This window comes from Cervus elaphus, chromosome 8, assembly GCF_910594005.1.
Source record: "Cervus elaphus chromosome 8, mCerEla1.1, whole genome shotgun sequence".
Lineage (NCBI taxonomy): Eukaryota > Metazoa > Chordata > Mammalia > Artiodactyla > Cervidae > Cervus > Cervus elaphus.
This window is the reverse complement of record NC_057822.1, coordinates 7191713-7205973: the sequence shown is the minus strand read 5'-3', so window position 1 is coordinate 7205973 and position 14261 is coordinate 7191713. Positions and strand designations below refer to the sequence as shown.

The 14261-nt window shown below is 51.8% G+C and overlaps 1 protein-coding gene across 4 annotated transcripts in view; it reads left to right on the top strand.

The window, feature by feature from the left end:
- Positions 1–7360, top strand: part of MYOM3 (myomesin 3) — a 52654-nt gene extending 45294 nt beyond the window's left edge. For all 4 annotated transcript variants that reach the window (XM_043909242.1, XM_043909241.1, XM_043909243.1 and 1 more), the window contains 8 exons: positions 439–526; positions 1010–1048; positions 1337–1445; positions 2543–2706; positions 2957–2993; positions 3174–3196; positions 4865–4920; positions 5868–7360. In XM_043909242.1, coding sequence (XP_043765177.1) covers positions 439–526; positions 1010–1048; positions 1337–1445; positions 2543–2706; positions 2957–2993; positions 3174–3196; positions 4865–4920; positions 5868–6128 — 777 coding nt within the window. In that variant the 3' untranslated portion in view covers positions 6129–7360. The remainder of the gene's footprint in view (positions 1–438; positions 527–1009; positions 1049–1336; positions 1446–2542; positions 2707–2956; positions 2994–3173; positions 3197–4864; positions 4921–5867) is intronic.
- The last annotated feature ends 6901 nt before the right edge of the window (positions 7361–14261 follow it).

Below are 14261 nucleotides of genomic sequence, written 5' to 3'. Positions count from 1 at the left end.
GGACACCCTTGTCCTGAGCAAAAGAAAGCACACCTCTTCTGAGAGATGCAGAGAGATGCCCCTCCATCCCGGGCCCCCCAGAAGCAGGGCAGCTCTGGTGGAGGGTGCTCCCAGCTCAGCCCAGCTCTGCAAGGAGGACTGTCTGCTCTGCTCAGAGCAGCTGACTCAGAATCCCCCTGGGGGAGGGGAGAGGGGGAGGGGGCGTCTGTTTCTGCCCTCAGGTCCGCCTCCCTGCCCCACCTCTGCGCCCCGACGAGCCGAGAGCTTGGAATCAAAGGGCTCTGGAGCTGGAAGGAGCCAGAGGTGGCCCATCACAGGGGGGTAAACTGAGCCCCAGCAGGAGAGTTAGGGGCAGGCCCGGAGCCCAGGCCTCCTAATTTACTGTCCATCACTCTTTCTGGAACCCATGCCGATACCACCGTCTCTCCTTCCTTCCAGCTGTCCAAAGAGGACCAGGGAGTTTACAGAGCAGAGGTTTCCGATGATCGCGGGGAGGACGATACCATCCTGGACCTCAGAGATGAAGGTAGGAGCTGGCGATGTCAGAGATGGGCCAGGAAGTCTCTCGCTGAACCAAGAGTTGCAGTCTGTCATCCCCGTGTCACTGGGGGCAACTGAGGCCCAAGGGGGTTAAGTGACCTACCCACGGCTGCACCGCAGGTCAGGGCCTGGCCTGTGTGATGCTGGAGCTCACTGCCCTGCCCCCAGCGAGCCCAGGCTTCGTGATGTGGAGCCTGGGTTCTCTGCTCTGCCCCACAGTGGGCCCCAGGGTCCTCACCAGGCCGGCAGCCTCAGGCTGCAGGAAACGTCAGGTCAGCCCATCTGTCCGCCATCTGTATGGCCCCACCCCTTCCGTCATGGAGTGCCCTGGGTTCCCTCCTCACCCCTACACCTGTGTCCTCAGAGCTGCTCATAAGCTCCCCCAGCCTTTTCCAAGGCCAAGCCCACCCTGGTGCGTCCCTCGGGGAGCCCCCCCATATCAGCTGACCGTTCCATCTTCTCCCTCCAGCCCTGGATGCCATCTTCACTGAGCTGGGCAGGATCGGTGGTAAGCAAGTCCCCCACCCCTCTTTGCCCAGCCCTGATCTGATGCCACATAGCCTCCGGGGTGCCTCCAGCCATCCTTGGCTGCCAGGGTGGGGTGGGTTTAGACTCCAACCTCAGAGACTGTGGCGGGGGGGGGATGTTCCTGCTCCGTGACCACACTTGCCTTCCCCCCACCGCACCCCAGAGCAGGGGTGAGCTGGCTGCCCCCCAGATGTGATGCCCAAAGGGCCTTGGGGAAGACTCAGCCTTCTCCTCTGCCCCGTCCCCCCCTCCCCCCCGCTACCGCCAGCCCTCTCTGCGACCCCACTGAAAATCCAGGGGACGGAGGAAGGGATCCGGCTCTTCAGCAAGGTCAAGTACTACAACGTCAAGTACATGAAGACCACCTGGTTCCACAAGTAGGCTGCCCTTGCCCTGGGGTCCCAGGAGGGAGGGGGCCAGCACCCACACCTGAGCCCAGCCGCCCCCCCACCCCCGGCCCACAGAGGGAGCCCAGGAAGGGAACAGCTGTCAGGGGCGAAGAAGGGAGGCTCCCCAGGGAAGGTGGGACCCCTGGTGCTGAGAACATTTTCCCAGTGTCTCCATGACCACAGATGGACCATTGTCTTAGAGCAGCACCTGGGAACTGAGGGAGGGAAGGACTCAGGAAGGAAGGAAAACCAGGTGGTCAAGTGGGTTGTGGTGCCCTTGTGGGTCTCTGCAGCCTTAATGCACTCAGGCAGCCAGGCTGAGGGGAGACAGGCAGGCAGAGGCACCTGGGGGGCTGACAGCTAACAGGGCCAGGCCTTGAAGGCAGGATCAGGCATCAGGGACTCAGCCAGAGCTAAGTGACCCCAGAGAGTTTGGGGGCAGAATTTTCCCTTACGTGCATACCTCAGCCTCGTGAAGCAGACATTACTGCACCCATTCTATGGAGGAGGCTGGACTGATTTAGTCAAACTTGCCTTGTGAGTAAGACCAAGGCCAAGTTGAATTTCAGAACAATAAAGCTCTTTCCCCGGAGCCTCTGAGCCCCGTGACTAAGCCCAGAAGTGTCCCTTTTGCAGCACGACACTGGGAGCATGGGCCAGGTGTCTTTAGGTACGAAATTTAAGTAAAGAAGGAGGGGAGTGTATACAGTTTGTAAGAGCCTGGGGCCAGTTATCGTGGGAGGAGCTCCTGGGAGGTTTTGAAGATGAGGAGAAGGATGAGGTGAGGAAGTGGCTCCCATGGGTGGGATGGAGGGAGGTGGCCACTGATCCTGGGGCCCCATTTGCTCAAGGTCCCAGCCTGCAGGACATGTCGCAAATAGAGACTCAACACTGGCACAAGCTTTGATGAATGATGGATGGATGAGTGGGTAGATACTTATCGGATGTCTCATGGATGGTCAGCCCACACATCTGGAGACAAAACCCCAGGAGAGGAGTCTGGGGCAGGGGTGCCTACAGCTGGGAAGGCAGCCAGCTTGTCCTGGGCATAGCCCTCTTAACCATTTCTTTGCCCTCACGTTCAGAGAGAAACGCCTGGAGAGTGGCGACCGGGTGAGGGCTGGTACCACCTTGGATGAGATCTGGCTCCATATCCTGGATCCCAAGGACTCAGACAAGGGCAAATACATCCTGGAGATTGCCGCTGGGAAGGAAGTCAGGCAGCTCTCTGCCGATCTCTCAGGGCAAGGTGATCTCTCCACCCGTCTGTCCTTGGGGGAAACCTGTTTAGAAAACCCCACAGTCTTTGGTGGGGGCTGGGGGGATACTCCCATCTCCCCACCCAATCCTAGCACTGCCCCCAAGAGAATGCTGGAACAGAGAGTAGGAACAGTCACAGCTGAGCTTTGTACCTTCAGGTTGCAAAGGTCAGGGAGATGTAGTAGAGGGTGGGTAGGGGGGATGCTCTGACACAGCTATTCCCCTTTTCCTTCTCATAGCTTTTGAAGATGCCCTGGCTGAGCACCAGAGACTGAAGTAAGTTCCCTTGGCAGCGTTTCCCAGTGTGATCAAGGCCCCTGGGGCACACACAAACAGGACCCTTCCTGGGAGGTGCAGCTGGCTGGATCTGCCTTTCCCTTACCACCCCTCCCCCAACCCCAGGCAGGATTATCCTTTAACAATCTGTTAAGCCCTTTTCCCATTTCTGTTTTCCAGAGCCTTGGCCATCATCGAGAAGAGTAAGTCCAGCCATGTTGCCGCGGTTTCCTTTTCTGAGTTGGGGGTGACTTCCCAGCCGCTCACAGCTCCTGGCAAGGCAGCTGGAGCCCCGGTTGCCCAGCTGTGTGGCTGTGTGGCTGTGTGGCTCTGGGCTGTCACACAGCTGCCAGGAGACCTGGGCAGCGGCAGCATGGAGACAGGCGGATAAGGAGTCCGAAGATACCTGAGACCATGGGTGCACCCAGCATCCAATCGGCTGATGTCAGAGGGACTCCGAAGGCAGGGGTAGACGGGACCGAGGCTGCGCTGGCCCTTCTGATTGAGGCCTGGGAATGGACGACTTTAATGCTGAACCTGGTTCTGGCTGTCGGGGCACTAGGACTTCATCTAATCCAGGACACAGCCTCTGAGCTGCCCAGGGGCACCACCAAGTCCATGCGCTGGAGCTTCATCAGGTCTCCACAGCCAGTGCTAAACCACCCCGTTCCGGGAGGCTGGCTTGCTGGTCCCACTGACCCAGCAGTCACTATGGGACCTTTCAAGAGGGAAAGACCCCAGGCAGCAGAGTAAAGCCGCTCCAGACAACCTGAGAAAGGAAACCGACCATTTGCGGTCACGTGTAGGAGGAGGGATTAACCCTATATGGTTTCTTGTTCCCGAATGTCCCCACTTGGCAGGAAGTGCAGGCTGTTCGTAACTGAAATCTGGAAGGGGGTTGGTCATCCGGGGTCTAAGGGCAGTGAGGAGCCCTCACAGGGGGCGGCCACCTTGGTGAGAGGACCAGAGGCTGAAGACCTGACTCAGCCCATCACATCTCTGTCTAATTACTTCCGTCCCACAACCCATCCTGGGATTCTGAGTCTCAGGACAGGACACCCACCCCAGGGCCCTACCAGCAGGAGCCTGGACTCACCATCTGTGGTTGCCGGGACTTGTGAAGTCCAGAGTTTAGGGCGGTGGATTATTGCCTGGTGAACATTAAGCCCACATGAAGGTCCATCTCTCCCCTTCCCCCAACCTTGATCCAGGGTCCTTCTCCCTTACATCCGTTGCGGACACCAACCGCTTCAAGGGTCTTTGCATATCCCCCCAGTCATGATCCAGGGGCTGTTCCCACAGTCTCGATTTCAGCATAAGGGATATGTTGGCTTTCTGCTTAGTGATTGGTGAAGGAAATGGCAACCCACTCCAGTATTCTTGCCTGGAAAATCCCATGGATGGAGGAGCCTGGTAGACTATAGTCCATGGGGTCGCAAAGAGTCGGACACGACTGAGTGACTTAACTTTAACTTCTCTTCCTGCCCAACCACCAGGGCCACCAGGTCCCCTCCCTTGACCAGAATCAGTGTCCCAGAAGCTTCCTTCCAATTCCCTCCCTTAGCTGGATCATCACACCTGTTGTGTGCACTTTGCCAGTTTAAGGCTCAGAGCAATCTTATTCACCTTCTCTCCCCGTTCTCAAGGGGAAGGGCACCTCCCTATCACCTCCAGGTACCACCAACCATGATATCAACCTCAAGTCAATGACAGAAACATTATGTCCTCTGCCTGCAAGGAAATAACATAATACAGGTTTAAAGATGTCCACCCCAAACAATGCCGATAGGAAAAGAAGCATTGCTGAAAAATAAACCACCACTCCAGGTAAACGTTCATCACGCGGGGGGTCTCATTTTTTTCCCTTCCAGATCGTGCCAAAGTGGTGAGGGGGCTGCCGGACGTGGCCACGATCATGGAAGACAAGGTACTGACGGTCCCCGGCCCACAGCCAGCGGCCCCACCCTGGGCTCCCTCCCGCACCCGCCAGAGAGCACAAAACAACAGGGCACTGTGGACCCCAGAGCCCGAGGGCTGCTTCCGCCAGAGTCTGGCTTAGCGGCCACCCCTCGATGGTCACACGTGTGGGTGTGGCCTGGGGCGGGGGGTGCTGGCCCCAGCTTCACCCCATCTCTCCAGGGTGACCCGGATGTCACGGGCTTCGACTCAATGAGCCCTGAAAAGCCCTTTCCAGACTGAAATTATGCAAGTCTAATATTCTAGAAAATAACAGCTCATGTCTTCACGTTGCTCCCCTTGTACCAGGCACTGTTCCATTTTTTAACCATGGAGGCAACCACATGGAAGAGTGTGTTGTTACTAGTCACCCTTTATAACTGAGGGAACGGAGGCCCAGAGAGGTTAAGGGACTTAGCTAAGGGCACACAGCTTAAAGGAACAGTGCTGGCTGGGAGTCACACCCAGACAGCCCAGCTCCGGACTCCGGGTATTTGCCCATTACACTACAGTGCTCTGCACCGAGACACTGCTCTCCTGAGCATTTTCAAACTCAATTCTTAACATCTTATGTTAAAGCAATCTAGGCTTATTTGCCTGGTAAAATCATAATGAAATGTACAACAGAAAGCAATAAAGCAAAGTCCAGGCCACTCTAGGGCAGGTCACTGCTCAAGTAATAAAGATCTGAAATTCTAGCAAGCATTCCTCTAGAATGAAGCTGAGAATGGAGGATGTGGGCCTGCAGTAAAATGTCTCCCTTTAGTGTTATTACTTTATGGGTTACAATAAAGCACACATAATTAACGTGTCACAAGGAGCAACTTGTCCTGGGAGCTCCCTGGGAGCGTGAAGGTGATGCCAAGGGTTAGTCCCAGAGGATGAAACTGACTGGTCCTTTCCTGTTCTTTCAAACAGACCCTGTGCCTGACCTGCGTCGTCTCAGGAGATCCTGCCCCTGAAATCTATTGGCTGAAGAATGACCAGCCGGTCACCTTCCTGGACCGCTACCACATGGATGTGAAGGGGACAGAGGTCACCATCACCATCGAGAGGGTCAAAAGTGAGGACAGCGGGCGCTACGGTGTCTTCGTCAAGAACAAGTACGGGTCTGAGACGGGCCAGGTGACCATCAGCGTGTTTAAGCATGGGGAAGAGGAAAAGATGCTGAAGATGTGACGGTCAGATTCAACCGCAGCCTGAGGTCTAGTCCGCGCTGGACTAGGAGGGTCAACCAGAGGGTCACAGCCTGGCACAGGCCACGGGGGTGAGACTGGAGGGGAGGGACCAGGGCAGAACCCAGGGCATGGGAGTGGGTGGAGTGGACACACCCAAGTGGAGAAGCAAAGATGGGGTGCTGGGAGGCCTGCAGGATTGCAGGATACGGACTGGACTTGGACTGGAGGATTTACGTGCTCAACTGTTTCAACTCGAAACGCTCCGTGAGCCTTGCCTTTTTCATCTATCAAATGGGGATTCCTACTCCTAGGGACTGTTTTTGAAAACTCTATGAAGTCATGTATCAGTGGTTCTCAATGAGAGGCAATTTTGTCCCCTAGGAAACACTCGGCAGTGTCCAAATTTAGGGTTGTCACAACTGTGGGTGTCCACTGGCGTCTAGTAGATAGAAGTCAGGAATGCTGCTAAATATGATAGCTCCCCGCCACGTAGAATTCAACCTTAAATGACAACAGTGCTGAGGCTAATGCGCCCAGCCATAAATGGATGTATCATAATACCCCTCTTTGAGGATACTGTATTTTCGATGAAGTTCAGCAAACATTCATTTGAAGTCTAGCATATGCCGGGCTGTTGGATGGCACTGGGAGCACAAAGATGTAGGCCCCACCCTCAAGGGCACCTCAGCCCAGGAGAAGAGACAAACCTGGGTGCAGATGACTTCAGGACGAGTCAGATGATCGGAATTCTACAAGGTCCAGATAAAGTTCCACTGGTGGTCAGAGGAGGGAGGCAGGTGTTGGTCCCAACTAGGGAAGGTGAGCTTTAAAACACCTTCATGGAATTAGCGGAATTAGGTCCTCAAAAATGAGTGGGATGTGGTGATGGTCATGGAAGGAGATTTCGGGAATGGGGCTGGTGAGAGCAAAGGTGAGGCGTGGAGGTGATACCGCCTGGGCGGCCTGGGACACCACGTTACAGAGGTCAGACCTTCAGGACTCCCAGCTCAGGGCCTCTGCCTGGCAGGACACATACTGGTTGGCCTTGCTTGCTTGACCTCATACAGAGCTGGGCATTTCACCACCCTCCGGTTTCCTTGTTTAAAATCAGATGGGGAGGGGAAAGCATTTATAAAGTTAGAAATGTTTGTTGTAAAATTTTGGATAACCTTGAAAATGATGAAAGAGAAAATAAAACTCATCTATACTCTCCATACCAGAACATAACACCCACCTCTGATTGCTGAAATGATTTCTGAATTTAAAGATAAAATGAATCACTCCTGCATTTACCACCTACACGCGCATCAAGGCATGATGGGTAGCTTATACCCCCAGCAGCCACAGGTGCAGTTCAGGCCAGGTGTTCAGTGATGGCAGTGGGGGGCAAGGGGCCAGGGGTCCTGCCGTGCCTGGCTGGGAATCAATATGGAGAACTGAGTGGGTCTTGGAGGCAAACACAGCCAGGCTTGAAAGCCAAGATCTCTCTGTGTGATCTTGGCCATTTTTTCTCCCCCTTTCTCTGGGCCTTGATTTTTCATCCATAAAACAAATCTGAAAGATCATTTTTGAAGGCCCTTTCAGCTGACACTAAGATTTTGATTATTTCCCAGAACTTGGTTCTCCTTTGCTTTTCTCTTCTGATGACGATGTGATGAAGAAAAAGGTCCTGCCCTCATTCACTCTCCCAGTCTCATACTTGGAATCTCAGAGGAGAGACTCGGCTTCTTTCATTTGTCCATGAAAAATGTTTCAAATTTCAAAGAAATCAGGAAGCACGGTATCCATGCACTTTATTCATAAAACCAGAGCAGCCTGACATATGCTTACACAGGTTCTTCATCTTCACACAGAGCACCTCCTCTTCTCCTTTGTATGATCATCGCCCCAATACAGGGAAGCAGGCAGACGCTGTGATGGTGACAATAAATCGCATAGGCACAGCACTTAGAAGGCTATGAAGCATTCTCATGTCTCAGTGCTCATCAGATCCAATGGAACATCATCATTGGCCACATTTTTACAGACATGACAGTTGAGAACCAAAGTGGTACATGGCAGAGTTGGGACAAGAACCAGAGTCCCTGGGTCCTGGTTCGGAGGACGTTCTGCTCTGCTACCCTGCCCATGATCAATGCAGAGGGGTACACAGAGACCAGGGTCTTCCCTTGTGGCTCAACTGGCACAAAAAAAAAAAAATCCACCTGCAATGTGGGAGACCTGGGTTCGATACCTGGTTTGGGAAGGTCCCCTCAAGAAGGGAAAGGCTACCTACTCCAGTATTCTAGCCTGGAGGATTCCATGGACTGTACAGTCCATGTGCAAAGAGTCTCACATGACTGGGTGACTTTCACTTTCACTTTACACAGAGTCCAGAGCCCAGAGGTGAACTCTTGCTGTGGTTCTCACTAAATCCCTGAGAATCACCAAAGTGCTGAGTGAGCAGATCAGTGAACAGGTGGATAAATGGAGGTGGCTTCTTGGCCCCAGTGTCCAGAACAGTAAAAATTATCTCCACGGGGAAGCAGGAGGCATTACAAGGGTCCCCAGCAAGTTGTCATGTTCTTGCCAGAGAAGCACCTGCCGGGTTGACCCTGATTGAAACGTGGTGTGATCGCCCCCTGTTGGTGGAGAGTGGGTTTTGCAGTCTAAGAAGCGGCTCGGAAGCAGTGCGTCGTTAGACCGGAGATGTTGGGAGCTTCCTGACTTGGTGACAAGCCAATTTGGGAGCAGGAGTTGGTCCCTGCTGTGCTGCATATGGACAATTTTTCTTTGTCCAGTCTCCTTGGATAGGGTGTCCTGCATCCTGGAGCAATCTTGCTGAAGACCGGGATCCTCACTGTCCTTGTTCGCTCCTCTCTCTTTTCTCTGCTCTACCTTCTACAGAAGCCAGGCTCAGCCAGTTTTTCCATTGGGCCCCCACCTAGGAGGACTGTGGACCGGGAAGGTCAAGGGCGGGGCAATGGGGATGGAGGTCCCTAGGACCTTTCCCTGTTCCCTGTCTCAGCTCCTCCCGCTTAATCCCAAGCAAACTTCAAGTACCACTCAGGTGGGAGAACTAGCACTACAACACTGCGCATGCGCATGCTTAGTCGCTCAGTTGTGTCCGACTCTTGCGACCCCATAGACTGTAGCCAGCCAGGCTCCTCTGTCCATGGGATTCTCCAGGCAAGAATACCAGAGTGGGCTGCCATTGCCTTCTCCAAGGGATCTTCCCAACCCAGGGATCGAACCCAAGTCTCCTGCATTGCAGTCAGACTCTTTAACCACTGAGGTGGGAGAAAGGGCCTTCCTGAAGAATATCGTGATAAAATAAAAAAAAAACTTTCTGCCTGGTCTTTGTTCTTGGTTTGGAATATATAGCTCCTAAACCCTTGGGATCTCCAGGGTGGGGTCTCCAGACGGATCTTCAGACAAAAGAGCATCTTTTGTATGCTGATGAGATGGTTGGTGACTGGGGGCCCGTAGATAGCTTCACGATTGGGAGGTGGTCACCAGAAAGATCAAGGTAGGACTAGAGGGTTGGGACTTTCAACTCTCCAGCCACCTCCATTGCCCTCTAGAGAGGGGAGAGAGATAAGAGATTGAGTTACTCCCCAATGGCCAATGATTTAATGAATCATGCTTTAGTGCTGAAAACTCCATTAAAAATGGCTGAACGACAAGATTTCAGGGGCTTTTGGGTTTGTGGACAAATGGAGGTGCTGGGAGGGTGGTTCACTTGAGAGCCCCCCAACCCCCTACCCCCCACCCCATGGACCTCTTCCGCTAGGTTGTCCACTTGTATCCTTTACAATAAACCAGCAACTGTAAGTAACATGTTTCCCTGAGTTCTGTGAGCCATTCCTGCAAATTATCCGCTGAGGAAGGAGTCGTGGGAACGCCTGGTCTATAGCCAGTTGGTCAGAAGCACAGGTGATAATCTGGGACTGGTGTCTGACGTGCGGGCAGCCTCGTGGGACTGAGCCCTTAAACCCGTGGAGCCGACTCTCCCTCTGTGCGGTCAGTCAGAACTGAACTGAACTGAACCGAACTGTAGGGCCCCCAGTCGGCGTCTGGAGACTTGGAGAACTGGTTGTTGGTGTTGAAAAAACTCACACATTTTGTGTCCGAAGTGCTGTGAGCCAAAGCAACTCAGAGTTATGAATTGACCACCTTCCCATGGGTTCCTTTCCATCTCCATCCATTCTATGTTTCCTGAGCGCAGGGTAGGTGGTTGGTGGCACTCCATCCAGTGAACCCAGGTACCCCAGCTTCACCTCTTTCCTATTCTGTAGCCTGAACCACTGGCCTGGACTTTATCTTCCTCTCCGCAACCTGTCTCCGAAAGCCTCCACTCCTGCCCCCAGCCTGGGTTACTTCCAGCATCCCGCTTTCTGGACCCCTCTGATTCTTCCACAGCTACAATTCCCACTTTCTCCTTGTGTTATTCTTTTACTGGTTCATCCTGGGAAGCATCTCAGTTGGGTTCAGCCTGATCCCTGGTACCCTTGTAACCAAGCAAAACCCTATGGAGCCTTCCCAAGACAGATCCCTCGCCCATATCCTCTGCATTAGCTCCTCTCTGAAGTACCTAGATAATAGTATCTGATGCATATTTCCTGAGTTTTTCAGATACTAAAACCACAGCCAAATGGGAAAAAATTGACTACTTGATGATCATGAGTACATAACTCACAGACCCTCTAGTGCCTAAAGATTGAGCACCTTCAACCGATCAGAGAATTGTGCATGAATGCACCCCACACCCTGGGATGCCCCTCCCCCACCTCGCCTTTTAAAAAGGTTTGCTGAAATCCTTCCGGGGTGAGGGGGCGGGGGTTCCCGGTTTTAGAGCACAAGTCGCCCGCCTTCCTTTACAAAATATGCTGCATTTTCCTTCACCATATTCCTCGGTTGATAGTTGGCTGTACTGCTCCCGGGCGAAGGGACTCAAGTTTGGTTTGGTAACACCTTTGGGGCTTAGAAATTTAGGAACTTTTGTCTCTTATCTGTGTATGTTAAGTCGTTCAGTCGTGTCCAACTCTTTGCAACCTGATGCACTGCAGCTCGCCTGGTTCCTCTGTCCATGCGATTCACCAGGCAAGAGTACTGGAGTGCACAGCCATTCCCTTCTCCGGGGGTTTTCCTAACCCAAGGATCGAACCCCAGTCTCCGGCCTTGCAAGCAGATTCTTTAGCAACTGAGCCACCAGGGAAGCCCATCTGGCAAAGCCCACCAGCAAACACACAGTCCCAGCATTCTCCAGGAACCCTCCATTGATCTCCAGGCATGTTGGGCTTCCAGAGAGCCAGGCCAGACATAGGCTGAAGGAAGGCCCACCAGCCAGTGGGTTCCCCCTGTATCACCCCAGCAGTCCCCTGCCCCCACACCCGTGATGCCACCTTTCACACACCAACCCCGGGCGCTGATCCTCGGCCTGAAGCACTGAGAGCTGTAAACAGGAAGCGCTTGAGAAGCAAGAACCCTGGTGGGAAGGATGCCCGGCCTGTGTGATAATTAACCTCTCCCCACTGGGCCTCAGCCACCGCGCATCAGATGCTTTCAATACCTTAAAACTTCCAAAGCACTTCAAGCAACTTGGGTGACATTTGCACGCCAAAAATAGTTTCAGAAGCCACACTCCCCAGATGTCTCTAGCTAGAGGAAGCCAGATAGTTTATTTTGAGCGTTTGAGAAAAGTTTCGATTCTGAGGCGGGAGGCGTTTCAGCCAAGAAGGGCCCTGGCTTGAGAGCAAAACAAATTGCACAGCCTGCAAGGAATGTGCCCCTCCTCTCCTGGGCCTCCCAGAAGCCCTTGCACACCCCGGCTGACTTTCTAGCACTGCTTCCTGTCCTAGCAGATCTAAAGAAAGAGAAACACGGGGCCACACAAGAGCCTTTTCATTCCAATTATAGAAATGTTCATGGTGAAAGGAGCCTTTGGGTTTGCTTTAAAATACTCCAGTTTAAAAAAAAAAAAAACTTCAGAGGAAAAGGAATAAAGGGAAATAAATGAAAAAGTAAAACACTGATAATTCTTGAAATGGATAGTGGGTACATGGGTACCATGCTCTCTACTTTTGCACTTATTTAGAATTTTTTCATAATAAAAAAAATGTTAAAGATTCCACAAGAAACAAACCCTTGGCCATCTTTTCATCTGGAGTCATATGAATCATTAATCCAGCAATTAGACACAAGGTGTTTAATTGTCAAGGACATTAGACACAGGTGAGTGAGCACAGCCATTGGTCTCTGGCAGGCAATTTATACAGCCTGCTGTTTTTCAATCACATGAATTAAAATTAATGGTAATATAGGCATCTGGTCTCATCACTTCATGGGAAATAGATGGGGAAACAGTGGCAGACTTTACTTTTTGGGCTCCAAAATCACTGCAGATGGTGATTGCAGCCATGAAATTAAAAGACGCTTACTCCTTGGAAGGAAAGTTATGACCAACCTAGATAGCATATTAAAAAGCAGAGACATTACTTTGCCAACAAAGGTCTGTCTAGTTAAGGCTATGGTTTTTCCAGTGGTCATGTATGGATGTGAAAGTTGGACTGTGAAGAAAGCTGAGCGCCGAAAAATTGATGCTTTTGAACTGTGGTGTTGGAGAAGACTCTTGAGAGTCCCTTGGACTGCAAGGAGATCCAACCAGTCCATCTTAGGAGCTCAGTCCTGGGTGTTCATTGGAAGGACTGATGTTGAAGCTGAAACTCCAATACTTTGGCCACCTCATGGGAAGTTGACTCATTGGAAAAGACCCTGATGCTGGGAGGGATTGGGGGCAGGAGGAGAAGGGGATGACAGAGGATGAGATGGTTGGATGGCATAACCGACTCAATGGACATGAGTTTGGGTAGACTCCGGGAGTTGGTGATGGACAGGGAGGCCTGGCGTGCTGCGATTCGTGGGGTCGCAAAGAGTCGGACACGACTGAGCGACTGAACTGAACTGAGGTGTCCTGTAAGAAATAATGATCAAGTCATGACTATAGTGTTTTTTAAAAAATTACACATCCCAGTGATCCCATTGACTCTGCATTCATTCAGCACAAGCTTGGCTGAGCTTACTATGTGGTAAGAATATAGAGAAAGCTTGGCGCTTATAATCTGAGATCCAGTTTTGCTTTACTTGATGCATGTGGCTTAGTTAAGTCATTTAAAATTTCTGTATCTCGTCTGTAAAGGAGGGCTGCTGTGAGAATTAAATGAGGGGATGCTTGCCGAGTAACTAGCGTGGAGACTGGGAGGATCGAAATAAACGGCAGATTTCCCCACCCACCCACTCCCTGCAATCACAGTTGCTGGGGAAGGTAGAGGGGCTGATCCAGCTCCCACAGAATTCAACAGTTCCTTCTGCACTTTTTTGACTGATGACAGGACGGACACTTCCAGAGACAAGAGCCCACAACCCCACAGGGGATTTTTAAAGTAGCATCTGTTGTATCCTTCCAATGATAGGAATGATAAATGGTTGTCGTAGAAAAAATTGGACAAGACAGAAAGGAGCCAAGAAGAAAAGCAAAAATATCCATAAGCGCAATAGTCTTGTGGTTGCCCGTGGAGGCGGGGAGGGAGAGGGAGGGATTGGGAGTTTGGGAATAGCAGATGTAAGGTATTATATATAGGATAGATTAACACCAAGGTCCTACTGTATAGCACAGGGAACTATGTTAAATATCCTGTGATGAAACATATGGAAAAGAATATGAAAAATAAAGTATATTTGTATAACTGAACCCCTTTGCTATAGAGCAGAAATTAACACAACATTGCAAATCAACTATACTTCAAAAAAATTTTTTTAAATAAATCCATAAACCCGCCAACCAGAAATAAGTACAATGGAAGAGCTGTTTGATAGCTAGCCTAACAGATATTCTCACCTCTTCTCCATTACCACCTCCACTCTAGAGACTGGGAAGTGATATATTCACTTTCCCAGGCTCCTTTGTAGCCTGGAGCAGCCACAGAACACAGTTCTGGTCAAAGAGACCTAAAGAGAAATCTGCTGGGGCCCTTTAGTAGGGTCTTCATGTTCCTGATAGAGGAGACAGACACTGCAGACACCAGACTGCTCCCCTTCCTCCCTCCCGCCTCAGATGCAGACACGATGCCTGGAGCTGGGACAGCCATTTTGTGAC